The sequence below is a fragment of the Notamacropus eugenii genome, chromosome 5 (assembly GCF_028372415.1).
Source record: "Notamacropus eugenii isolate mMacEug1 chromosome 5, mMacEug1.pri_v2, whole genome shotgun sequence".
Lineage (NCBI taxonomy): Eukaryota > Metazoa > Chordata > Mammalia > Diprotodontia > Macropodidae > Notamacropus > Notamacropus eugenii.
The window spans coordinates 442,802,026-442,828,695 of record NC_092876.1 but is presented as its reverse complement, the minus strand read 5'-3'; the positions used below and the strand labels follow the sequence as shown (position 1 = coordinate 442,828,695).

Here is a 26,670-nt window from a genome sequence, read left to right as displayed (position 1 = left end):
AATATAATATAAATTATAAAACCATACATTTTAAATATTATGTATTCCATTTCATACCTTTAAAAAAACATCATTCTATTTCCCAATTGATAAATGGTCAAAGGATATGAACAGGCAGTTTTCAGATGAAAAAGTTAAAACTCTCTACAGTCATTTGAAAAAATGCTCTATATCACTCTTGATTAGAGAAATGCAAATCAAAACAACTCTGAGGTTCCACATCATACCTTTTAGATTGGCTAACTTGACAAAACAGGACAATAATAAATGCTGGAGAAGACGTGGGATTATTGTAACGCTAACACATTGTTGGCAGAGTTCTGAACTGATCCAACCATTCTGGAGATCAATTTGGAACTATGCCCAAAGGGCTACAAAAAAATACCTTTTGACTCAGCAATACTACTTCTACGTCTATATCCCAAAGAGATCATACAAATGGGAAAAGGACCCACATGTACAAAAATTTTCATAGCAGCTCTTTTTGTGGTGGCAAAGAACTGGAAATCAAAGGAATGCCCATCAATTGGGGAATGGCTAAACAAGTTGTGGTATATGAATGTAATGGAATACGATAGTGCTATCAGAAATGATGAGCAGGCAGACTTCAGAAAAATCTGGAAAGACTTGATCGAACTAATGCTGAGTGAAGTGAGCAGAACCAGGAGAACACTGTGTACAGTAACAGCCACAATGTACAATGACTAACTTCACTAGACTTATCTCTTCTTAGCGTTGCAAAGATGCTAGACGACTGCAAAGGACTCATGATGGAAAATGCTGTTCACATCCAGAAAAAGAACTATGGAGTCTGAATGAAGTTTGGATCATATTATTTATTCTCTCTCTCTCTCTCTCTCTCTCTCTCTCTCTCCCTCCCTCCCTCTCTCGTTTTCTTTTGTGTGTTTCCTCCCATTGCTTCTAATTCTTCTTGACAACATGACTAATGTAAAAATAGGTTCAGTATGAATATATATGTAAAGCCTATATCAAACTACATGCTACCTTGGGGTGTAGGGAGGGGAGAGAGGAGGAGAAAATTTGAAATTCAAAATCTTATGGAAACGATTCTGAAAACTAAAAATTAACAAAACATTATTCTGAGAATGATTTCTTAGGCTTTACCAAACAACTAAATGGGTCCCTGAAATAAAAGTTGCTAAGGATCACTATGCTTGAAATGTTTTATCTCTGATAGCCCCTTCCCCTTCTTTTCAAATAGAAATGTCATGGTGCTTAGGGTAATCCTCATCAGACATTACCAACATGTGGTTGCAGCATTTCAGATATCACTCCATATTCACAAATGTGCAGTTTTTAAGTATTTAACAACATGCAATGAAACAATTTAAGGGGAGATCAAAGAGTAATTCAGCTTCACCTGCTTCAGTTTGATGGAAAATTATCTGCGTGGCCCTTTGGCCAAACTTTACCCAGACAACCTCCATAGAAACCTTACTGTAAAGCAGAAGGTAAGAATGCTGAACGGTGCCACCAATTATTCAAATACTTTCACTATGGCCCGCCTAAGTAGATACAGGCTTTTTGTATCAGTCAGTCACCCAATAAGCATTCATTAAATATCTACTGACTGCCACTAAGGATGCAAAGAAAGTTAAATGGCAATCCTTTTCGCTGGACTGTTTCAGGCCATTGATTTCAATCATGGTAGACAGAAAGAGCAGCCCAAAGAGGTTCAAGTTATTTATCATTATAGCAATTCTGTGCCATTTGAAAACCTTATCTATGTTAATGCCTCATTGAATGCATTATTTATCAGATAGCTGTGTATAACAGTACATAATGGAAAATGTTCCCCAGAATACATACAAGGTCAGAAATCACCCAACTTTCCCCCAAAAAATAAGTAAATAATAAAAACCTTTGAAGAAAGTTCATTATTAACAAAAAAAAAAAAATGAAATGTGAATTTGAGTTGAGATTCTTCTAGTAGCTGTGTTTTTAGAAAGAACAAATATATAGCATATCAAAACAGAATATTGATAATTCTGGAAAAGTAATGAGCATTGTGGTATGTTTTATTTCGTAAAATGCAAGACGTACAAGTGTTACACTTGAGTTCCTTTTTTCATCTGTTCTGGGAATGTGTTCCACACAATAAGAGTCTAGTCATTGCTGAAGAGTCACAGATGGTCCAAATCTTTTAATTATTTTAACCAGTTGTTATGGGCATGCTCAGAAGGATGTTACTGAATTCATTGTAGACGCCATCTGAGCTCACTTGCATCTGGTGCTCAATATCTTGAAAGCAAAATCATACCTATTCATTTACATGGTACTATAAATTTTTACAAAGCACAGTACATGTGTTATCTCATTGCTCCTCGTAATAACCCTGTGAGGTGAATGCTATTATTATTGTTATTTTATAGATAAAAGACTGAACATAAAACAGGTTTTGAACTCAGGCATTCTTAACTTCAAATCTAGCCTATCTTGTCTCAAAGTGTGTGGCTACATCTCAGGCAGCCAGGGGTGCAGTGGACAGAGCACTGGCCTTACAACCAAGAAGACCTGAGTTCAAATGTAGCCTCAGACACTTCTTACCTATGTAACCCTGGGCAAGCCATTTAACCCCATTTGCCTCAGTTTTCTCATTTGTAAAAATGAGCTGAAGAAGGAAATGACAAAATACTCTAGTATCTCTACTGAGAAAACCCCAAGTGGAGTAGTGAAGAGTTTGACATGACTGAAACGACTCAGCAACAGTAAGTGCACACATACACACAACTGCAGAGACTAGTGTGTATCTATGAGTTAAACAATGTATAAAAAAGTCCTTATGTTATTATGCTAAACAAAAAAGCTCATTTTTTTTTTTCTGTGGGGAAGGGGAGGGGCTGAATCCATATCCATGATTTCATCAATAAATGGAACTTCTAGTGTGGAAATCACCTTTTCCAATGTAGATTGTTAGTCTTATGTATCTTCTAGACTTAGAAATTTGCCTAGAGTATTCAAAAGTCAAATGATTTGGACATGACCACAAATCTAGCAAATGTCGGCAGCAGGACAAAAACTCAGGTCTTAGAGACTCCAAGAATATAATACACAGTTTTAAACAAAGACCATGACTATAGCCTTAACTGTGAATAGTAATAGAAGCCCATTTTTTTGTAATTTCTTTACATGGAAGTCTTCTTGGCAAATATCTCAAAAGTATATGTTACAGAAAACTGTGCCGTTATATAGTATTGTAAATTATATGTGAATTATCTTGATCAAAATTGACCATTAATATGTATCTCAGATCCATTCTGCCACTATCTGTATAGCCACCACAGTAATAACAACAAAATGTTAGTAATGCTTCTCCAAAATTCTGTCATCATAAAGTAGATTTGTAGATGATCCTCATACATTAATGTCTATAAAAAGAGACATATATCACATATAAATAGTAAATAATTGAAATAATTCCTTTCGTCTGCTGGTCAACTTCAACTCTGAGACAAAGCCAAAAAACTGAAAACAAACAAAGCCTTCCATGAGACATAATGCATGTCAAAAAAGACACAGAATAAAAGAAAATATCAAAATCTCAGTGCTGTTTTAATATTATTTTAAATATAATTCCCAAAACCTTGGTGATCTGGCTTCTTAGAGTACAGAAGGAGCACACTACAAAAAGATAGTTGGTAACTGAGGCAACTGATGGATGACAGTAAGGAAAGAAATATTATAAAGGCTATAAAAAGAAGAAAAAGAACTAAAATCATGTAGAAGTCTCAAGTAATTTAGTATAGAAGTAAACGAGTCTTAATCCTCAATGGTATCAGAGGGAGCTATAAAGCACTATGGAAACTGGAACTATAGAATGGTATTGTGGAATGGATATGAGATTCAGCTCAAATACCTCATTTAATATATGAGGAAACTGAAGACAAAAAAGTAAACAACTTACCAAAAAATCATAAGCTTATGTATTTTCAAAGTAAAACAATAGTTTCTTGACTCCCACCTAAGTTTTTATAATGCTGATTTATATGAACAGTGATAACTATTTGTGAGACAAGTTGATGTAGAGGATAGAGAGACAGCCTCAAAATCAGGAAGACTAGCGTTCAAGTCTCATCCCTAACACACACTGGTTGTGTGACCTGTGAGAAATCAGAACCTCTCAGTGCCCCCAAAGCTCTCTTAAGACTCTAAGTTACAGAATAAGTGGCATTTTGCAGTTGGAAAAAGAGTTGCCTACACTAATGAAATTACAGGTCTTGAGGAAGAGAATTAATGACCCCCAAGACATCAAGAAAACATTTTAGTGATCTTTTGTCTTATCATGGCATAGGGGCATTCCTAGTTTTTTAAAGTCTATACTGAGTCTAACATCTGGAAGGTTTTATTAAGCTGGAAAAGTTCCAAATATGAGCCTCATGAAAGGATATGTGTGGCTTATATTTATGTGCAATCCAGTTAATTTTTAAAAAAAGGTCGTTACTAGATGTTTAAATATTAAATGAAAAGCTTGGGGGCTTTAGCAACATACAAAATTGTCTTCTAAGGTAGTAGCTGGATGCATCAGTGAAGGGAAAAATCAGACTCGTGGAATTACACACTTTTGCAGTATGTTGTATATATACTTTTTAAGAAGTTAGGAAAGATACATTAGAAGGATTTCAAAATGTCTTACTCTAAAATCTTGAAGGATCTGTGAGAAAACATATGTAAAGTACTTTACAAACCTTCAAAAACTCTATAAATAGCATGAATCATCATCCACTCCAATAATACAAATCACAATTTGTTCATAGCTGCCCACCCTGGACAACTCTTGTCTAGGTCATTTCATGAATCCTTCACACAGGACCCATCCCACGTGTGGAGGGATTTCTGGACACTGAGCATAAAAATTGTCCAGATAAGCTGATGTTTGGCTACCTCTTGCTCTTGTCACTTCCAGTCAAATGCCTCTCTGATGACATCCTTAACACCGCTTCTCATATATAATTCTTATTTGTAAGATGTTGCAAACTATGCATGCCCATGATTAGCTACTTTGTTATCCTTTGGGTGGCAAATTTAATCCTTCAAAGACTATAATATGTAATTACTCATAGTTATATAACACCAACAGGAGAATATTAAAACTCAAAGGGCAGGTCTTTGTTTCAGAGAGAAGCTTGGGGCCAATAAAAGCACAACCAAAATTCCCATTTTCAGCTCAGACTGTTCCGATCTTTAAATTCTGACCCAATTCATTGCTCATTAGAAGTATCTTTCAATACATAAAATTGATATATGGGTACATATACATATATATGTACATATGAACGTATGTATATACATACATGTGGATAGTAGGCGGAATTCATTCATTGTGAAGTGAATCTATTTTTTTCTCTCCCTCCCTCTCTTTTTTCCCTCTCTCTCCACATATATCTCTATATTTAATTCATGCAGTGAAATATTATAGGCATTCTCCAAATGGCTTTTCCTACATGGTTAATTTAGCCAAAACCTTTTGAGTGATTGTATATCTCTAGTTAAAGCACATTTTGGGGTTCAGTGTAATGACCACAATGTCATCAATAAACAAGAAATTCTGGAACACCTCATTGTCTATAGGGATACTTTCTTTCATTCATATTTTTTTAGATAAATTCTAGATGATGGAAAACTGATCTGATAAGTTTGTTTTCCTATTTGTTCTTGATAACAATCGAAAGCTTATACTTGCATCTCTGTTATATCCTCCAAAGAATCTTGTATGATTCTAATAAAAATATTGTGTGATAAATAAATTCTGTGTTGGAAGGGATCATTCTGCCTTTTAAAAGAGTTAATAAATTATCACCATAATAGGATATGATGGTCTTTATGCTTTTAGGTTAATCAATATGTTCTTCTTCCAGTATTTCATTTACTAAAGACCATCACTTCCCTTCTCACAACTTCATGAAAGATGTCATCAATGTGTATGTAAATTATTCCAAGAAAAAAATTGTAGCATTGGCAAAGTAGGCATACAGGTTAATGGTTTGTGAAAAATTTTTCCCATTTTTTTTGGTAATAATGTGGGATGAGAATTTTCCAAGATTTTGGTATCCTCACCTCTCTTATATGCTTTCTCAATCAGTTCTTCTATGCCCTCAAAATTAAATAACTTTTAACCCCAAACTGCTTTGAACTCATTCTTGTTCAACTATCCTTTTTTTTTTGTTTTTTTTCTCCTTTAGTGCCATTTCTTCTTCTTCATGCACTACATCTGGGATTATGATGTTAAGAGTATAAGTGTGGTAACTGCCTACACTGATGATGAAAAGAATTTAATATAAAACTTGATATATCTTTTCTATTTATTATCCTTTTCATCCTTTATGACTCTGAATTACCTTGCTATTAACTTTTTGGTAGCATATTGACCTAAAAATTAAAATAATATTTTCCATGTCATATTATATTTTTATTTATTTTGTTAAACATTTTCCAATTTTATTTTAATCCGGATCAGCTACACTGGGAAGTTTTGTAGCTGTTTGCAACCCAAGTAATGGTCCAAAAATTGTGTGACTTAGTGAGCTTTATCCTAAATTCAGTCACTGTCATCATAACTGCAGAAATGTAAATAGGTAAAACAGGACAGAGGGCCATTTTTTATTGTTCTTTGTTTCATAGCCAGCCATGGCTGAAGCACTTAGCATACGATGGATGAGCCTTTAAATATTTAGACTGGTCCTAAGGAAACAAGCATAATCTGTTAGGGGCAAATTTACCTTTCCAGCAAGTTCAAACCTGTCATTGTGCTCCACAGGGGTAGCCTCTAAGAACCAAAGATCATGTCTACATTGTGATGAGTATAGGCATGAGACTTCATGGAAGCATTTTTTTTAAAGTAGTGCTCAAAAGGGTTGTATATTTCAATTACCTGGAATATTCATTTGATGGCATAGTTTATACAAATGATTCTACTTGATGTATTGGGATTTATTTTACCAGTAAATTGCATATTTTGTGATAATAAATATTCAATAAATTTGTATGCTACATCTAGAACATGTAATCAATATTCTATTGAATAATGTGACAGAGAAGGAAAATGATAGCTGTTGGAGGAGATGTGGGAAAATTGGGACTCTAATGCACTGTTGGTGGAGTTATAAATGGATCCACCATTCTAAAGAACAATTTGGAACTATGACCAAAGAACTCTAAATCCGTCAATACCATTTGACCCCAGTAATAGCACTACTAGATCTGTTTCCCAAAGAGATTTTAAAAAAGGAAAAGGATATACTTGTACAAAAATATTTATGGCAGCTCTCTTTGTGGTGACAAAGAATTGGAAATTGAGGGGATGCCTATCTATTGGGGAATGGCTGAACAAGTTGTGGTATATGATTATGATGGAACACTATTGTATTATAAGAAATGAAAAGTAGGATGCTTCCAGAAAACCTGGAAAGACTTATATAAACTGATACAAAGTGAAGTGGGCAGAACCAGGAGAAAAATTGTAACAGAAATATTGTATGATGATCAACTGTGAATGACTTAGCTATTTATTCTCATCAAGATAATTCAGAAGGACTTATGATAAAAATATACCATCCACCTCCAAGAAAGAGCTGATGGAGTCTACATCAAACTGAAACATACTATCTTTCACATTTCTTTCTGTATGTGTTTTTTGTCTGTGTTTTCTCTCATAACAAGACTAATTATGGTTTGTCTGACTGTACATGTGAAAGCTATATCAAATTGCTTGCCATTTTGGGGAGGTAGGGGGGAAAGAAAAGGAATAGAAAATTTAGAACTCAAAATTGTAAACAACAAATGTAAAAAAATTGCTTTTACCTGTAATTGAAAAAATATTTAAAACAAAAACATTCTATTAAATTATATGAAATTACAAAATTTGCTGTATTTAAAATTGGAAATTAATTGACATCAATATCACAAGAAACACAGATGTGTTTCCTGTTTTGATATAAATTATGGAACACATACGGTTGTGACTGGTTTCTTTTGAATTATTCTGGTAGTCAATTGGAATTTTCTCCTTACTTCATTAGTATATAAAGATCTTTGTATATATTTCTAACATCTGTGATTTTATTGATGTGGTTACTCCTTCCACCAATATACCTCTCCAAATTCCTTACACCTTAACAGAGGCTTTTACTGTACTTCTTGTCAGTCAATAAACATTTATTAAATGCCTGCTATATTTCAGGCTTTGTGCTCAGTTCTGGGGATATAAAACGAGTCAAAATGACAGCCCTTGTCTTCAAGGAACTTGTGATCTAAAGGGAGAGAGAACAAACAAATAAGTACAAATAGGCAGTATGAAGAATAAATAGCAATTAAATAAGAAAGAAGGCACTCTAATAAAGAGATATTGGGAAAGACTTTCTGTAGATGATGGAAGCTTTAGTTGGGATCCAGGAAAGACAGAAGGAAGAGATGAACAGATAGCATTCTAGGCTTGGGAGATGAACAAAGAAAATGACTGGAGGCAAAAGATGGAATGTCTTATTCTAGACAGCAAAGGTCATCGTCACTAGATGAAGAGTACATTTCAAGTATTAAGGTATAAGAAGAGTGGAAGATTAGGAGGAGCCTATGTTATGAAAGACTTTGAATATCAAATAGAGGATTTTGTATTTGATCCTGGAAGTGATAGGGAGCCACTGAAGTTTATTGAGTAGGGAACTGACGTGGTCAAACCTATTGTATAACAAAATCACTCTAATGGCTAAAATGGACAATGGCTTAGACTAAGAGATATTTGAGACACGCAGATCACAAGCAGACTTTTGGAATAGAGCAGGCATAAGGAAATGAAGGCTTTCACCACAGATGTGGTAGTATCAGAAAAGAGGAGGGGGCATATTCAAGAATAGTTTCAAAGGTAAAATCAACAGGTTTTGGCAAAGGATTGAATATGGGGAATGAAAAGTATTGAGTAGTCCAGTTCCTCAGGCTCATAACTAAGTTGCAAACCTGAGAGATTGGATGGATGATATTTCCCTTTATAGCAAGAGGAAAGTTGAAAAGGAGGAAAGGTTTAGGGGAAAACATGATGAGTTCTATTTTGGACATGTTGAGCTTAAGATGTCTACTTAACATCCAGTTTGAAATGTCTGAAAGACACTTGGAGATGGTCAATTAGAGGTCATCAGAGAGGATCAGGCAGGAGAGGTAGATTTGAGAATCAGCATAGAGATGGTAAAGAAATCCATTAGCAAGATCACCAAGTGAAATAGCATAGAGGGAAAAGAGAAGAGAAGGAGTTGCAAAGCTACAAAAAGGTCAAAGAGACTGAAGATTGAGAAAAGGGCACTGGGTTTTATGATTCGGACATCATGGTTGGAATAATTCATCTCCTAACTGTCTACATTCTAGTCATGAGTCTTACAAGTTAGTTAGCCTGGCATTTTGGTCATAATAGACACTATAGCATTGTGATCTTTCAAATTTTCTTTCATTTTGTGCAATCTATTTATTTCAAGAGCTCAGCATTAATGCCATTCCATGATGTGACTGATATAATATCAGAATTAGACTTTAGTGGAGGATTGAATACAACCAAGTTACATGCACATTTTATAGGTGTCTGTGTGGAATGTATACAAAACATCTAAAGTGCATGCCATCATCCAAAACTCCTCCAATACTAAGATCTGATAATCTGACTTTCCCCTTTCTAATTAGTCCCGTGTCTTTCCAGTACTCCTAGGTCTTAATTCCTCCTTTATCATAACTTTCATGCTCTACCAATGTATTGCTCTTATACCAGCTCCCTTTTCTTACATGCAGCTCTGACCCAAAAGTAAAGGCAATGAAAAGAGGAATCTACTGCTTTTACAGTCAATCCATTCCACTTCTGGATACTCTACTTACAAGGAAATATTTTTCTGATGTCAGGCCTAAATATGCCTCTCTGTGATCTCCATTCATTGTTTCTTGTAGGGCAAAAAATAATGAAAAACGTAATCTTTGGTCTTAAGACCTTTGCATCTAGTTGATATCAGAAAATGATGATTATTGAAGCAAGCAAAGGTCAAAGAGGATCCATCTTCTTTGATAATAAAATAAATCTACACACTCTCTAAGTGGTACATCTAACACTACTTTTACTTCAACACATGGAAGACCTTTGAACTCCTCTGTGTGGATTTTCCTTCCACCAGGTTAGATCAAAACTTATCCAAAAATCTTTTTCTTATTGCTTCTCATGCAGTGAAGGTGACCTGGTATTCTCAAAAGTCTTTGCCATCAGAGTACACATTCTAGCAGGTTTTACTGATCTGGAAAAGCTTTGAATGTGGTCCAAGTGACAGACTGTGTCTGCTGTCATAACTTAGCTAAGCTATGTATGGAAAGGCTTATCACTAGCCGGTTGGCCAAAATGAATCCTTTGGCTATGACAATCCAATAATTAAAATAACTCAGAAACAAATGGCATTTTAAGGTTTACAAACCACTATTTAAATGCATAAACAGGTAGCTAGGATTATCTTAAAATGGGATTTTGAATTCTCCTTTAAGGTAGGAAATGATAAACCTGTTGGGACTGTGTATGCTCCCAAAAGACAATATGAAGCCAACTAAATACCCCAAATTATCAGCAAGAAGAAATATGAGAGTTGGAGAGAAAGGAATGTCAGTGCAAATTTTGATAATCACATAGAAGTACTAGGGTATAAATCACTTGTTTAGGCAACCACTTGTATCTCTTAGATTAGGTATTCCTTTGGTTGAGGCATTCATTGTTTCATATGACCTGGATACCATCTAGGCTTCTTGGATTTGATAATCTATTCACCAAAACAGGTGGATAATTTAGTTTCTGAAATAGCTCTATGAATGAGGCTTTTTGAAAACCCATAATCATGGACAGTATTTATTTAAATATTTTAACCCTTAATTCCTTTGATAGTTTTACCCTAAAATGGAAAAAGGACAGATGATTCCTGGTTGCCACCAGGAATCCATAACCTTGATTAATTATTGAAATTCTTGTCCATATTTAATGAAGCATATTCTTCTGCCAGAAGTGAAATTCATTTATGTTTCTCAATCCCCAAAGGAATTTTTGTTACCAGTTGGTAGTGGCAGTTGGCAGTCATGGTTCCTCTTTCAAAGCAGAAGCATTGTAGGAGGGAATCATGCAGAAAAAAATTCCTTTTATTTTATCCTCAAAATGTTTGAAAGGGATTTATGTCACAAGGAGAAATACCCAAATAAATTTGAAATTCCAAAAGTTACAGTAGTATTATTCATGCTCTTTTTTTTGTAGGAAAAAATGAAGCTGAGAGATTATTTGATATACATATAGAGTACAGATCTTTCTTTTTCCAATACTTTCCAGAGGCACACACATATATAATAGGTGTACATCCACACATATATACGAGTTTGAAAATCATCATAAAATGATTCATTTTTTAAAAAGAAATTTACTATAAGGTTCTCTTAAACAGTATGTTCTCCTATTTTAGCAAGGTTTATGTCAATAGAAGGCTGAAAACACTTTTGAATAATTAACACTCAAAGTTAAATGAGCCACCTAGGGAAGAAAGTATGTTCCCTACTGCAAGATCTTCAAGTAGAGGCTAGATGAACACATGCTGGGATTGTTATAGAAATTTCTGTTAAGACAGGGGCCTGCAAATATGACCATTGACATTCCTTTCTTGCATTTTTGTCAGGAAAAAAGATAAAGACTTGTAAAAATGTTCTTACAATTGGGGAAATAAATATAGGTTTTATGTTCCATGTAAATAAAAGATTACTTCATGTTCATAGAAAAGAGATAATATCTGAACAGAGAATTGAAGTATCTTAGTTGAAAGAAGAAGGAACTCAAAACAAATAAGAAGAAATGTCTCAATTAGAGACAGATGCTCCCTAACAAAGAAAATTTCCCAAACAGTTAAAGAGGTCATAGGTCTGAAATTGAATTAAGTTAAGGATAAATGCTAAGGCTTTTGTTTAAAGCTAGATACTAAATTTTAAAAGAAAGAAAGCACAAAGAAGGGTTAGGAGTATTTATAAATTATTATGAAAAAATAATAGCATGTCAGAGATTTTTAGTTTTGTTTATTAAATTGATATGTTAATAGATCATTTATTAATACTCCTATTTTGAGTCCCTATCATGGTATTACGGTGACCCCTAACATGGGATTTCCATAGGTTATGTCCAAGGTCTGGCTAGCATTAATGAAATAGGTCTCATTTTCATTATTTATCATGAGTTCTTCTCTCTACCCTTGAGGCAAGACATGTACAGGGAAGTAAGTAATATTCAGGGAAAGAGAAAGTATGGAAGCCTAAGTAATAAAGAGTGTCAATTATTAAAATACTGTAAATTTTGTTACCTAGACAGTCTGATATAATAGTGATTTACAAAGCAACTTAGGAAGATAGTAGAGACTGGGAAGAGGGGGAAGAATTGATGTAGATGGCTGGTTAGATGTGAGGTAAATAAAGCTGAAGTCTAGGACCAGCCAGGACAGCAATCTATATTGGGAAGACCTTGACTTTGAGTTCTAAAATAAAATTTGTATGACATTTTGTTATGGCATATTCCATTAAAGTCTTACTCTGATATCTCATTATAATGTGATTCTTACAGGTTATGCCAGCAGAGTAAGAATGTGGTAAGTTCTCCAAAGATGGGTAGGCTTTCAATATGGGTCCAGTAACAGATGACTTGTCCAAAGACCAGACACGGGATGATTTTTTTTTGGCTAACGCAAATTTTGAAGACACTCTTCTTCTCAGTTATGGTGGTACCATGTTCTGCATCTATAGATGGAGTACCAACACCAAATAATGTTGTATATGATTGAAATACAGAAGTCTAAAAAATAGGGTATATATACTATGAAAATATTGACAATTTCCCTACCTATGCAGTCTGATACAGTACTAATATAGGAATATGTAATAAGTTGGAAAAATGATGAAATGTATGTCTGCTTATATATAATGACATATATAGAAGAGAATTTCCATGGAATACCAATTGCCTGAATTTATCCTTTTTTTCAACCTACATACTCCTTCTCTACAGTCTCTTCCCTGCTGCTACTTGTAAGCCTAAAACAGATTAAGTCTCATATCAGGAGAAAAATTATGAGTGCTTCTGGGTGAGACAGAAGTTTGCCTCAGAATCAAGGTATCTCTGTTGCTAATAACATGTCTGTAATGATTTATTTTTATGTCTACTTTGCTATGACCCTTTCGTTCCACTGTATCTTCTGGTCATTGATTTCTTGCCTAGAGTTTTCACTATCACCTCGGGCCTGGCCTTTATTTTTTAAAAATCTAATTGCCTGTTTACTAACCTGGTAAGGAGTAGCCAAGAGAAAAAACAGACAGTAGTTAGATAAGGAGCAGGACCAGGAGCATTGCATCATAGAAGCCAAAAGAAGAGAAAACACCAAAGGAGATAAGCTCATTCAAAGTGCCCAATGTTGCTAAAAGGTAAATGAGGGTAAGAACTGAGAAGCATTCATTAAATTTGGTGAACAGGTCATAGGATGACAAACTCAGAGGTAAAAAGTATTTAAGAAGTCTTCTGGCTCAAATCCTTTATTTAGTAGAAGGGAAATGGAGACCTAGAGACCATAAGAGAATTTCTAAGGTCGTACACATAATTTTAGAGCCAGTATTAAAACTCAAATCCTCTGATTCTAAATCCAGTGTTCTTCCTACTGTACCATGCTACCTCACTGTTTACCTTAAAAAGACCAGTTCATGTAGAGTTGTGTGGACAGAAGCCAAAGGGTTGGATAGCATTGAGTTAAGGGTACCAGACAGTAGAGAAACATGGACTTTTTGTTGCCATTGCTTTGTAGACAATACGAGCAAGAATCCAAATAAGTAGCCAAAAGGGCAATTAAACAATGCATAGTGGGTCTACACATCCCTGTGAGAATCATATGCAGCAAAGAACTATACAGCCAAGAAATGTTATCAATAGAGTGACAAAGAGATTCTGTGCCTGATCAAGAGCTGCAGTGACTCTAGTTTTCAGTGAAATTGAAGTGATAAAAGGAGAGGGATTCCTCAACAAGCAAAGAAATCAAGAGACCGAGTCTACTGATGATAGAGAAAGGAATGATGAATAATGGTGAGTTCCTGGCTGATAGAGAAGAATTGCAGTACCATACAAGAGCAATAGACCAGAAGCAGGGAATGACAGAGCACAATATGGTAGAGTAAATTTAGATCTCATCCTTCACTGGTACCATGAGTTATGTGGACTATGAAAAGTCAAGGGAGAGTATTGAGTTTTTCGTGATCACCAAATGTTTCCCCCTTACGTGGAAACCTCAACACTAAAATAGTCATAAATAGCCGGAGGATCATAGGTGAAGTGAAGGGAGAAGTTCGCTGGAGAAGTGATGACTTGATTCTAGCAATTTCTGCTCCTTTCCCCTTGTGGAAGCAGAGATTTTCAGCCCTAGAATAGTATGATAAATTGGGAGTATGTTATAGGTCTTTAAGGAATGTGGAGCTCACCAGAGAAAGACTGTTGTTTGATTCTCCAGCAACATGATGTGCTTTTTGCCTTTTGGAAAGAAGACGGTACTATATAAGTTCCTGGGAAGTGGGAATACATCTGTGCAGGACAGAAGGTTGTTTTGATTTTTTGTGGCATTGGATGCAAATCTTGGCATTTTGTTTCAGGTGAAATAATGTTTGCTCCATCCCTGATATATTTTTAGCCAAAGTGCTTGTATGAGTGCTGCCACCCCTATGACCTTTGCTTTGGAGACCTAGAAATGAAACCAATTCTGATATTCCCAAGGAAAATTCTAGATGGTAGCAAAACAAACCCAAATCTGATGTTACAAAGGGGAAAAATGGGTGGAGGCAAAAAAGAAAGAAATTTGTGAAAATAACTTCATATTCCTGATTGATTTGGCTCAGGTAGTTTATCATCCAATCATGGACTGAACATGAAAATTAGAATAAAAGACATGATCAAGGAAGTGTGTGATTGGAAAAGGGTATGGGATAATCATGCCTTAATAATGACAGATAACATATGAACAGTCTGATTATTTTGGCAGTATCCCCAAAATGTAAAAGAAAGCTCTTTGATGGATGGATTTGAGAAGACTGAGACAAGGGATATGGACACTAGTTAGGAGGTTATTTCAGGAAAAAATAATTATTATCACTATTATTTCAGGAGTCCAACAAAGAGGTAATAAACTTATGAATAAGAGGAAGTTTAATGTGAATGAGTAGAAGAAAATAGAAGTCAAAAATAGCATGGAGATAGCATCATTATGAGTTGATAACTCAAAGGATTTTGGGAATGAGTTAGGGAAAGAACAAAATATTACCTGAATGTTTCAAGTGGCAGCTCTCGCACAGGGGCTGACCCAAGCTTTTCATATACTTAAATACAATAAAACTATATTTAAAATTTTAAAAATCATTCTTAGCTTATGGACCATAAGAAAAACAAAAAACAAAAACAAAAGGCGGGCTAGATTTGACCAGCAGGCCAGCCTTTGTTGAGAAGAATGATAGTATCATTGACGAAAATAGAAAAATTAGAATAATACTATACTATATTCTCAATGTTCTAGCCCAGCCAGGAATCACAATCTTGTCAGGTCAAACCCTTTTAAGTGCCAAAAGAGACAGAACAATGAGGACTGTCCATGGTATCCAAAGGCAGTATTTTTCAAATTAGAGAGATTCACTTCCAATTCTATTAAGAACATTCCTGCTTTGGACCCTGTTTCCCAATTAACTCGATACTTTATCTTAATATGATATCTACATTTCCTGTCCCCAAGTTATCCCTTAGAATAGTGAATTTGATACCCCATCTTTTATTATCTTCCTGGTTTGAGTTCACTCTGGTCCTGAGAAATAGTTTAGGCTTCCTAAATCATGCTGACCTTTGGCAGTGTTCTGTCTAGTAATCATTTCTTCCCCCTGGGGTCTAATAGGGAGAACTCTCTATTTACTTCAACTGGGCCTTGCTGCTGTGATCTCCCAAGAGAGTATCTTGTTTCTTCAGTCAACCACTACCATTCTGGGATCCCTTGGATATGACAAAAAGTTACTGCCTTTGTTTAAGAATACTACTGGTATAATTGCTGCCACAACTGATTGACAGAAACTCTGATTAGGGAAAAAGTGGAAATATTAATAGCACCTAAATTATAGGGTGGTAGTGAAGATCAAAATAGATTTTATACACACACACAGTGCTTTACAAATCTAAAACACCATACAGACACTCATTATTTTTCATTGTAATAATGATCATTATTATTATCTTTTGAGAAAACTGCCATTTCCATATTGTATTTTTGATAATTCAGGGTTCTCTCCCCACTGTCACTATTCATGTCCTGTATTGCCAACATGGAACTAAATAAACATGCCAGGTCTAGAGTTTATACGTCCATTTCCGTATGTTTGTAAAGAGTGTTGATATAAGCGAAGGTTGTGACTACAAAGACATCGGCAGAGACATTAGAGAATGATTCCCATTATCCTATTTATTTGGTCTGTTCAACTCTGATCATGCTGTTTCTTTGGTACCACCACATAGAAACAATGTTGCTAATCACTCATGTCAGTAACCATTGTCTAAAACATAGAAATAGGCAAATGAGTCTGGAGAACTCATAATAATGCTTTATATTTGCAAAGCAGTGATATTTTTTAGTGTGTTGCTAAACATTTCAGTTAATCTTCAAAAAAAATTTTTAAGTTAGGCAGAGAAGGGATTACTCTCCATATTTTATAGAAGAGCAACTCTGATAACTTGCCAAGGGTCATTAGACTAATAAGTCATGGAACCAGATCCAAAATCCAAATCCTTTAATTCATCATCCAGTATTCTCTACTCTACAAACATTTTCTGGAGATATTGACATATATTCCTGGATGCTAAAGCTCTAATTATATTCCAAGACCAAATGTCATTATCCATTATTTTGTATGCATGAATTAATGTACAGTATTGCCATAGATAATCAGGAGTTAACCCTAAAACATTTCCAAACTTCTTTCTGATTGAACAATTTATGTCACATGACTATGAAAGGCATTTCATGCTCCTGAATGCATATTATATGGAGAAATTATATCTCAAGGTTTCAGTAAAATATTATTAACATATATTGTAATTTTGTTTTTAATACTGCATATTAATTATTTTTCCTAGGCAATTAGCAGCTTTCAACTTTGGTACAAATTTATAAGAATATATTAATTGCCAACAATTCTTTTCAGAATCTGACTGTCTATAAAGTTTTGATGCAAAAGAGAGAACTGAGGAAACTAGCTAGATAATTCAGGTCAAAAGAAACATTTTCTCCTGATAAATCCATTTAATTTTACCTTGAATTACCTGGATAGCTTCCTGAAATCTTTCATTTTACTTGGTATATATATATATACATACATATATATATACATATACATATGTAATATATTCATACAGCTTTTCAGTATAAGCTTTAATGATCTATGACTGATCAGAATCATAAAGTCTAATATGAAGCATAAGATGAGAAAAGCCATCAACTAGAACAAAGCCAAATAACATAATATCATTTCAATATTTCTTGGATTGCTCATTGCAACTGCACAAATGTTCTCATTGGTATAATATTTTAGACAATTTCATTTTGTAAAATATATATATATATACTTATATTTATGAACTCAAAATGTAATGCAATCTTAAAGTAAGAAACAAACTTGCAAATTATGTAATTCTTTGCTTGATGCATAACATTGAAATATGCATGTTGGGTTATATGTCTAAAAGTTATATATACTAAGAGGTTAAAGTGATTTTTCAAAAGACAATTCATATTTCAGATAGAATAAATAAAGTCACAGAAAAATTTCCTGAGTAGAAATATCTACTAATGGTTGGGTAGACTTTGACATACTACATTTGTCAATGTTTTCTTTGGTTAAGTATTCAGTGGTAAATGTATCATTTCATATTGCAAATTTAAAAAAAAAAAAACAAGAGGAAAAGAAAAAGGGAAACCATAAGAAGGACCCCAGGCTTTATGATACTGCAGTTTCTAGTCAATGACTGTCACAAGATTTCCAGTCAACACCCGGCAACATACATGATATTCGATCCCCATCATCTATCAATCAAATGCTTACAAAGCATTAGATTCTATAATATAGTCATTTTAACTTATTTAGCACATATATAATTTATTTCTCAGTTCAAATTCATTCCATTCTGTTAAAAGAGCCATACACAAAAAATGTAAGAAAAATTTCCCAACATATATTTATTATAGACTACATGTACATAAAAACAATTAAAATTTGCATGGGATGATCCTGGGAAAGTAATACATTTTTTTCTTTTTGATTAGACATGTATGTTGAAATAAAGTAAATGTATGATATGCTGACGAGTTTACACTTCTAATGTTATGGAAAAATGATGAGGCAAAAAAAAAATTAAGATACTCTTTTCTTTTTGTGAAAATGGGATCGTTGTCTGTCACTGGTTACTTCAAGGCTGCCTTTTAAAAAAAAATCATTCTAAAAACAAGTCAGTAGCTCAATAAGATAGGAAGCTGTTGACTTGAAGGTAAGGTTTGGAGGAGTTGGAATTTTATCTGAGATTTTCCTTATCATTAGTAGGGCTCTGTTAGTAATAGTAGGAGTTGCAAACACATTGGTTTGCCAGTAACAACTCACAATTTGTGCATAGTTGAGTCTCCGAAACTGAGCAAATTTGTTCTCAATTTCTCGCCAGCGCTGGCTGAGCTGGATCAGGGTTGGCTCCACAGCCTTTGCGGCCCCATCCTTAGACAAGCTCTCAGCTTGTCTGTGCACCACATTCAACTCTTCTGTCTTCTTCTGCAACTCACGATCAATCTCCTAGTGGGCAAAACCAATACAGGGCCCAGGGCAGTTAGCTAACCAACCACAGCAACCAACTGAAAGTAGCAAATACCTCTTTCAGAACTCTCACAGGCTTTCCATTTTATGGAAATCAGAAAAAATACAGTTAGGGATAGACCTCACTGTATGCTGGAGTAAAATAAATCAATTTCAAGTATCTCTTTGGATGTATTTCTTAAAAAAAATAGTTTCTATTAGAGTGTATGTGAGGGTTACAAAAATAATTGCCATATATTTGTTCTTTTAAATTTTGGTGACTGAAAACTGAAGCCATAAGTCTGTTATTAGGGATTGTATAAATCAAATATTCAAGGGTTCATTGAATTATTGGTTAGTGCTCTTTTTCTTAACTTTTGAAGAAACTCAACAGAGAATGAAGCAAAAGAAGAAAGTGATAACTGAAAAAATCTTCAGACAATAGGGAAATGAATCTACATAGATTTGACAGAGGTGCATGAAAATGCTCAGATGAAATGAATGTGCTAACATGAAAAAGAAGGCGTCCATATACGGAAAAGTCATTTGTTCATCTGGAACAAAGATACACAAAGTCAATTACAACTTTTACTAGAAACACATAACATTTCTCAATCTATTTTACACAAGTCAAACATTTTATTTAATCAGCTTCATATAACTTGAATAACATTTAATACAATAAAACATTTACAAATATTAGTAATACAAAGAAATGCATCAAGTCACAGACTGCTAGTAGGGAGAACAAGAAGATGAAGAATTTTATTATGGTCTACATATAGTTTATTTTGAAATTAATAGAGCATGACATAAAAACTACTATTGGCATTCTGAAACAACATTACCTTAAGTTTCCATTCATCTTTGGGTTCTGGTAGACTGGCTAATTTTTTCTCAATGTCATCCAAGCATTTCAGTAGATCATCAGCCTGCCTCTTGTACTGATACCACTGATGAGAAATTTCTAGAGCCTTTTTTCTTCTCTGAGACCTCAAATCCTGTTCATAGTGCAGACATTATTAGATTATCAATGAAAAGGTTTAGAGTCTTTTAATTGGTGCTTATTATGTTGTTACTTTAAAATTAAAGACCTTCACAATCTTTAACACTTAGGTCAAATTTGCCTGTTTAATTCTGTGAAGATTAAAAAAAGGCAAAATAGGAATATGTAGGGTAAGGAGTTCACACACACACACACACACACACAAACATACACAAACCTAAGAGATCTGAACACATCTAAATTATTTGTTGATTCTTGGTCCAAATTTGTTTTGAGATGTACTGCCATACTTAGTTAATTTCTTTTAAAGGATTAAATGTGTTGCTCTTTGAGAATTCAGTTTTGATATGACATTTGGGGGGCGAAGAAAATATTCAGCCAACTAGATAATTACGTAAGTATAAGAGGCTGTAGGATGCTAAGAAATGTATAAAAAATATCAAATGCAAATTCAGACAAGTCAAAAAAAAAGTTCAGATACATTCAAGCAACAGACATTCATGTGATCAAGACTTCATGAGCTATTACAAAAAAATGAAATTTATTATTAGTAGGGCATGCAACATTTAATTTTTTCTGTTAAGTTCTTCCAAAGCTTAATTTTAATAGAGTCTCTGTTTCTACAGGAAAAAGAAAAAAATACAAAGGGCAATGACTGAACAATTCTTTTAAAAGAATGACTAATGATACCAACATCTTTTTGTATTTTACACTAATAAAAATAAGAATCTCCATACCCAAAGTAACTTACTTACCATCAGAAAAAGAGGAAAGAAAGCTACATGGTTTCCAATCAATTTGATAAGAAAATAGTTTATTTGAATTTGTTTGAACTGTTTGATATTCCATTGAGATTTATCTGTCAAGGTTGAATGCCTTTATTGAGTCACCTAAGAAAAAAATCAATCACCGTAGTCTAGGCAAGTATACCCAATATCTGTTGGATCAATAGAAAGCGTCTGAATGCCATTTTATCATAATTAAAAGTAGTATCACAAGTCTGCATAAATGGCTTTCATTACTTTATTGCAGTAGCAATTATGTTTACATATTGGACTTAAATCTGTTAAAAGAAAGTAACAACTTTCAACTACTGAAAAATAAATTTTAATATTTTAATGATTGTGTAAAGGCTAGGCTTAGACAGTTGGAGCCATGTGGATTTATAACAATGTGACTGCACCAAGGTCAGTATAGACTTGGGCATAGAAACGTAATTGAGATTTATTGACATGAATGATTTTTCGTGGATATAGCTTGGGTCAAATTATGTGGAAGTACGTTAATTCCCATTTATTTCCAATTCTGCGTCTATAACTTACTGCAACTTTAAATGGAAGGCTGGATTGATTTTATCCCTTGTCCTTCTTCACCCATCTCTATCCCCCAGGAAGTTTTGCCCCTACTTTTGATGGACCACTTAGAATGTGAGGTTTTTTTTAAAGCAATAAAGACATAACCATATTAGGCCAAGGTACTTTGTATTGTCGTTTACTTGACTGTCAAAAGAAAAGGGCTCATAGAGAATCATAAAGGGATCATAGAATTTAGGCCAGTTTCCCTCAAATGAAAATGAAAAGTAATGTAGACTATTTATAAACAATTACAAAAAACCCGTTATTAAAAACATAATTGTATTTAAGTACCTTTGCAAAGTCCTGGTAGACAGTCCCTAAACCTCATCATAACCAAAAGCCAACAAAGCCTTCAGAAATTCTGAGCACCTTCTGGTTTTCACTTATATTTCTGTAAGAAATAGGTGTTTTCTATCGACTGTATTTATCAGCAGTTACCTTCAGAACAGCTGCTAGCCAATTAAACTTTTCTTCCAGATTCCTTGCAGTCACAATATCATGTAATTACATTCCCAGCAGTGTTTTTTGATTGTCTGACTCTACAGAATAGAGTTTTATTCTCTGATTTGCATATAGAATACAGACTCCATCTACCTAGTCATAGCTATGAAAGACTGATTTACTTTAGCACTACTATTAACAATGAGAAGTATTACAATTAACACTAGTAGAAAACCAGTCACGCATGCAAAATAGTTAATATTGCCATGCAAAAGAATCACCAATTCACAAAACTTGTTCAGATTCTGCCCAAAAGCTAGCCAAGTATTAATTACAGAAAATAAACATGCTTTTCTGCTTTTATGACAAAAATCCTTATTCAACATTTGAGAGCTGATATATGCTTAAATGAAAGTCTGACAGTATTATTTTTGGATGTTAAAACAATTCTTTTCATTCAGGATTCTTAAGTTTCTTTCCAGGGTTATTCTACTGCTGGGAAAGTGGGATTGCTTTCCTCAGGTTAGATAAATTTCTTAAGGGCAAGATGCGTTAGAAAAAAATTCAGCACAATCATTCAAAGTCTTTTTCCAGCAAGTGTCGTGATGCCAGAAAACTAGTTGAATCATATCCCAATGTGTGTATGTGTGTGTGTATACATACATATACATATATATGCATATATATATACACACATACATGAACACTTAATAAAATAAAATATCACCTGTTAGGACTGGTCATCAAACTTGAGTTTCAAAACAAACACAATAAAACATAATTTTTTAATAGTTCAGGAAATTAAAAGCTTAAAATTTAGGTAACTAAGCATCCTTAATATGCTTCTAATTATATATAGTCCAGAAAAAAATATTCAAACAACCAATGCAATATGATTTAAACCTTGTTGGTAGATGTCAAAACAATATTTTTCTTTAATAAAAAATGACATAAATTAGAAATGCTTAATGAAGTCAATACACACATTTAACCATATTAATTTATATCTCCAATCACCAATATACTATGCAGATTTATTTATGAACAGAGAATTTTATCCTATATAAAGAAGAACAACACAGGCAAGGTATATTATAATTTTAACTCCTATACCTTTAGAGCATTATGTTTTGTCTGTAACAGCTGCTGTTTTATCTTTATTTCCTCCCGCTTTCTCTCATCTGTGATTCTTTGTTGTAAGGTGTCTCCTCTTTGCAACAACTCTTTTACAGTACCCTCATTGTCTTCACTCTGATTAAAAACAACAAGTATAGTCTTCATTTTGGTAAAAATAAATCACAATCATTATCAGAAAAAAACGACACTATCTAAAAACATTTAAAACTTGCATTTTTGTGGAATTTATAAAAGGATTGCATGAATATATTTTCATTTTTAAATGAAAAAATAGGATAAATTAGTGCAATTTTGCAGTTATTTTTAGGTGGAAAGTGTGTAGGGGGAGGAAAAAAAGTGTACAGACTTCACAGTTGTGTCATAAGAATTTGTTTTGCTTTTTAAGATTGTACTAAAAAAATGGGTAAATCCCGAAAAAAAGTTTCAATTGATATCATTATTAGCAACTAGTATAAAAATTGATACAAAAAAGAATGTAGAATTTCATGTTTAAGTTCATATTTATTGTTTTCCCACCGCTTTAATCAAGTTAATTATACATGAACACATATACATTACATATTAACACACATATGTATATATACATATACATCTGTATTTATGTATATACACATACAGATGGGCTTTTCCTTTGGTACATATATTTTTCTGTAAAGAAATTATACGTTAGAAGAATTTTTCTTCAAAGTCATAGGAAAGTTTGATTTAGTCTGTTTTTTGAACAAACTTTATATATTTCAAACAATCTGAAATATTAAAATATCTTACATTTTTAATTTAAATATTATTTAAGGCTCTAGTAATTATCTTAAATCTAGACATATGTTTTAATTTTAGTGGTGGCTTTATAGGAAACTCAAGTGATTGACAGTACTCTAATCTTTTTAAGTGAGTTTAACTCTCAATTATGTGAATTTTACCTCTCCTATATATTTTTTTAAACTTATCTCAGTGGAAACATAAAGTGTTCAGTGAATGAATATCTTTGTGCATGTACATGTGTATAAAATGGTACACAAAACAGACATTTCAAATAACCTATTGTTCATGTTGATTTTATCACATGAAATAATTATGGTTTGTTTTGATTACTTCAAAATTACATAAACAAAAACATTTCTTTTTCATTTAGCGTATTTATATGTATTGGCATGTGATGTTTACAATTAATTTTTAGCATTCTTTTTATTTTCTAACTCATTAGTGTGGGAATACTACTGACATAAAGAGGACAAATTCTGTACTAAAATCCAGGGTTCCTTTGCTAAGTTAAAAATGGAAAAGAAAATGAAAAAAAAGAAATGAAAATCATAAGGACTGTAATTTTGGGGATTAAAATGATAAATGTTTTTATTTCAGTACTAAATGGGGAAGAGCCAACTGAGAAAAACAGTGCCACATGGATATAGTATTCATCTCTTAGATATAGGATGTTTTACACATTTTGGCACCTTCCAACCATACAGTACTTTCTAGAATTGAAATGGAGTTTCATTTCACTACATAATAGTCATATGCCAACATAGACAATAAGTCAGATGGTTTATCAGTTGCATTAGCAAGGCAAGATGGTGTTGTGAGTCGAGTGATGGTTAAGATGATCTAGGTTCAGTCCTACCTGAGATATTCTCTAGCTATAAGACCTTGGGCAAGTCATTTAATCTCTCTAAGCCTCAGTTTCTTTATCTGCAAAATGGGTAGTACCTACCTCACAGAGTTTTTGTGAGGCTCAAATGAAATAAGGTGCATAGTATAGTTCTCTTTGCAAACATTAAAGTGCTACAAAATGTGAGCTGGTATTATTATCATTATCATTACCATAGTTCTTTTCCTTCACCTTGGTAAGTTCTGGTTGATTGCTTGCTTCATTGCTGATAGGCAGTACCTGTAGCTGAGCCTCTGGGAAAGCCTTGATACCTCTTCTTATTTTTCTTCCCTCTAGGTGAGGTGGCAATACCACCAAACCAGCTACATAAGGAGCTTGAATACAGGTAGCTCCAGTAGGACAGACTCCAATGAGAACTAATTTGGGTGGAGGGATATATCTTTTTTCTTCATATTACCATGCTTTAGTTACTTATGCTTTGTCTAGTTACATAGTCTCTTTCAGCTGTTGCCTCCAACATCACCTGCTGACATATTTGAAAGCTCTGTATGATGAGGCAGAGGTCTATACTAAGGTATATGGCAAGACAGAAAGAGCTATAGATAGTGATAGCTGTTGAGAGAGAAATAAAGTGTGTAAAGGGTGATGGAACAGAGGGAAAAAGGAGGCCGTGAAACAGGCTGGAGAATTTATCAAATCACAGAGAATTTTGAAATTGTTGTAAGTGCTCTCCTGTGGTGAAAGCGGTCCAGTATCCTTTATTCCTCACATGACAATAGGCTTTAGATGACTATAGGTCTAGTTTTTTGTTATTATTCCGTTTGGGGACTATATATACATATATATATATGCATACACGTATATGTATATACATGTATTTATACACATATATACAAACATATGTGCACATATATGTATATATATGCATATACTTCAAAAAAGTCCTATTAATTCATAAGTGTGAACCTTTCCACTGCCTATCATAGACCATCTAAATAGTAGAAAGATTCACTGAGCTGCTGTGTCACCCATCCGAAAAAAAGTCACCTGGTGGCTAATTTTATGGTCATGAATCTTTCTGAACTTAGCTAAGCTGGGTCTCCTTTGACAGTTTATCACTGCACTTATTTCTCTAAATTATTTGTGAGCACGTCTCCTTCTCTGAATCATTGCACTGGAGACAAATTGTTGGCAATAGCCACCAGTTGTATTTGATAACCCTGGAGAAAAACTGCCAGTGACAAATACTGGTTATATTAGATAGTTGAGTTAGAGATTAATCTGCAGGTTTGCTTCCTGATTTGACTCAGCTTTTTCTCAAAGTTGCATTTTGCTCTTTCATACTGAAGATAGCACAGGTTAAAACCAAATTGCTGAGCAATACCTAAGATTCCTTAAATGATCTTGTCACAATCTGATACTCATTATAAAGTGCCCACATGGGTACTCTGCATTTGTCTTTGGACTCATATAGTAGGGAGCTTATAGCTAAGATTTCAGATTCTAATTTCTACCCAGACCTTTATTCATCCCCACTCCTAGTTCATTCACACTTCTATCACAACCAATTTACCATATCTTTATTGAAGTCTTCCTCTTTCAGATTCACCCCCTGCTGAATTTCAGCCTCCAGTGGTTCAAGCAATTTTTGTATATCTGAGTTAAACTGCTCCAATTCCTTCAAAGGAATGGAGGCCTAAAAAAAAAGATAGTGCTAATTTAAATCAAAATAATTTTTATTAGAAACATACAAAAAATACATCTGGTATCAACCCCCTGTTGCTTTACAAATGCATGAATTATCTTATATTTTACAAGACTCCTGAAATGAGTGGTAGAAATACCTATAGATGTAAATAAAAATAAATGATATCACCATAGCTGAAAAAAAATCATTCAAGAAGAGGCTTTATTCTGTCAAAATAACCAATACGCCAATTTCAATATTTTGCCACATTCTAATTTTCCATATTCTACAGATAAATTTTATCCTCATATAAGCTGAAGTATTCCGACAGAAATATTACTTACATTTTATAGACTATTGGCATTTATTTCGTACATCAATAAGCAGTAAAATTAGGTGAAAATGCAGGATTGTCACCATATATTTAAAAGAACTACACGGACATTTGTTTTAATGCCTTACATGGAACTTTTTCTATTGTGAAATTACCCAGTATGCACTTTTAAGGCAGCCACAATTTAGAGAATTTAGAACTCTTTCTGTTGGCATATAAAAA

General features: G+C 33.7%; 1 protein-coding gene across 11 annotated transcripts in view; it reads right to left on the bottom strand.

The window, feature by feature from the left end:
• Positions 1 to 26,670, bottom strand: part of DMD (dystrophin) — a 2,329,373-nt gene that overhangs the window by 1,300,713 nt on the left and 1,001,990 nt on the right. For 10 of the 11 annotated variants that reach the window (XR_011968542.1, XM_072616876.1, XM_072616880.1 and 7 more), the window contains 4 exons: positions 26,001 to 26,123; positions 22,798 to 22,935; positions 19,731 to 19,883; positions 18,700 to 18,882 (listed from right to left, as the gene is read on the bottom strand). Coding sequence is in view for 10 of the 11 variants with exons in the window: in XM_072616876.1 (XP_072472977.1) it covers positions 18,700 to 18,882; positions 19,731 to 19,883; positions 22,798 to 22,935; positions 26,001 to 26,123 (597 nt within the window). In the remaining variant the exon portion in view is untranslated. The remainder of the gene's footprint in view (positions 1 to 18,699; positions 18,883 to 19,730; positions 19,884 to 22,797; positions 22,936 to 26,000; positions 26,124 to 26,670) is intronic. The other variant, XM_072616883.1, reaches the window with a different exon arrangement.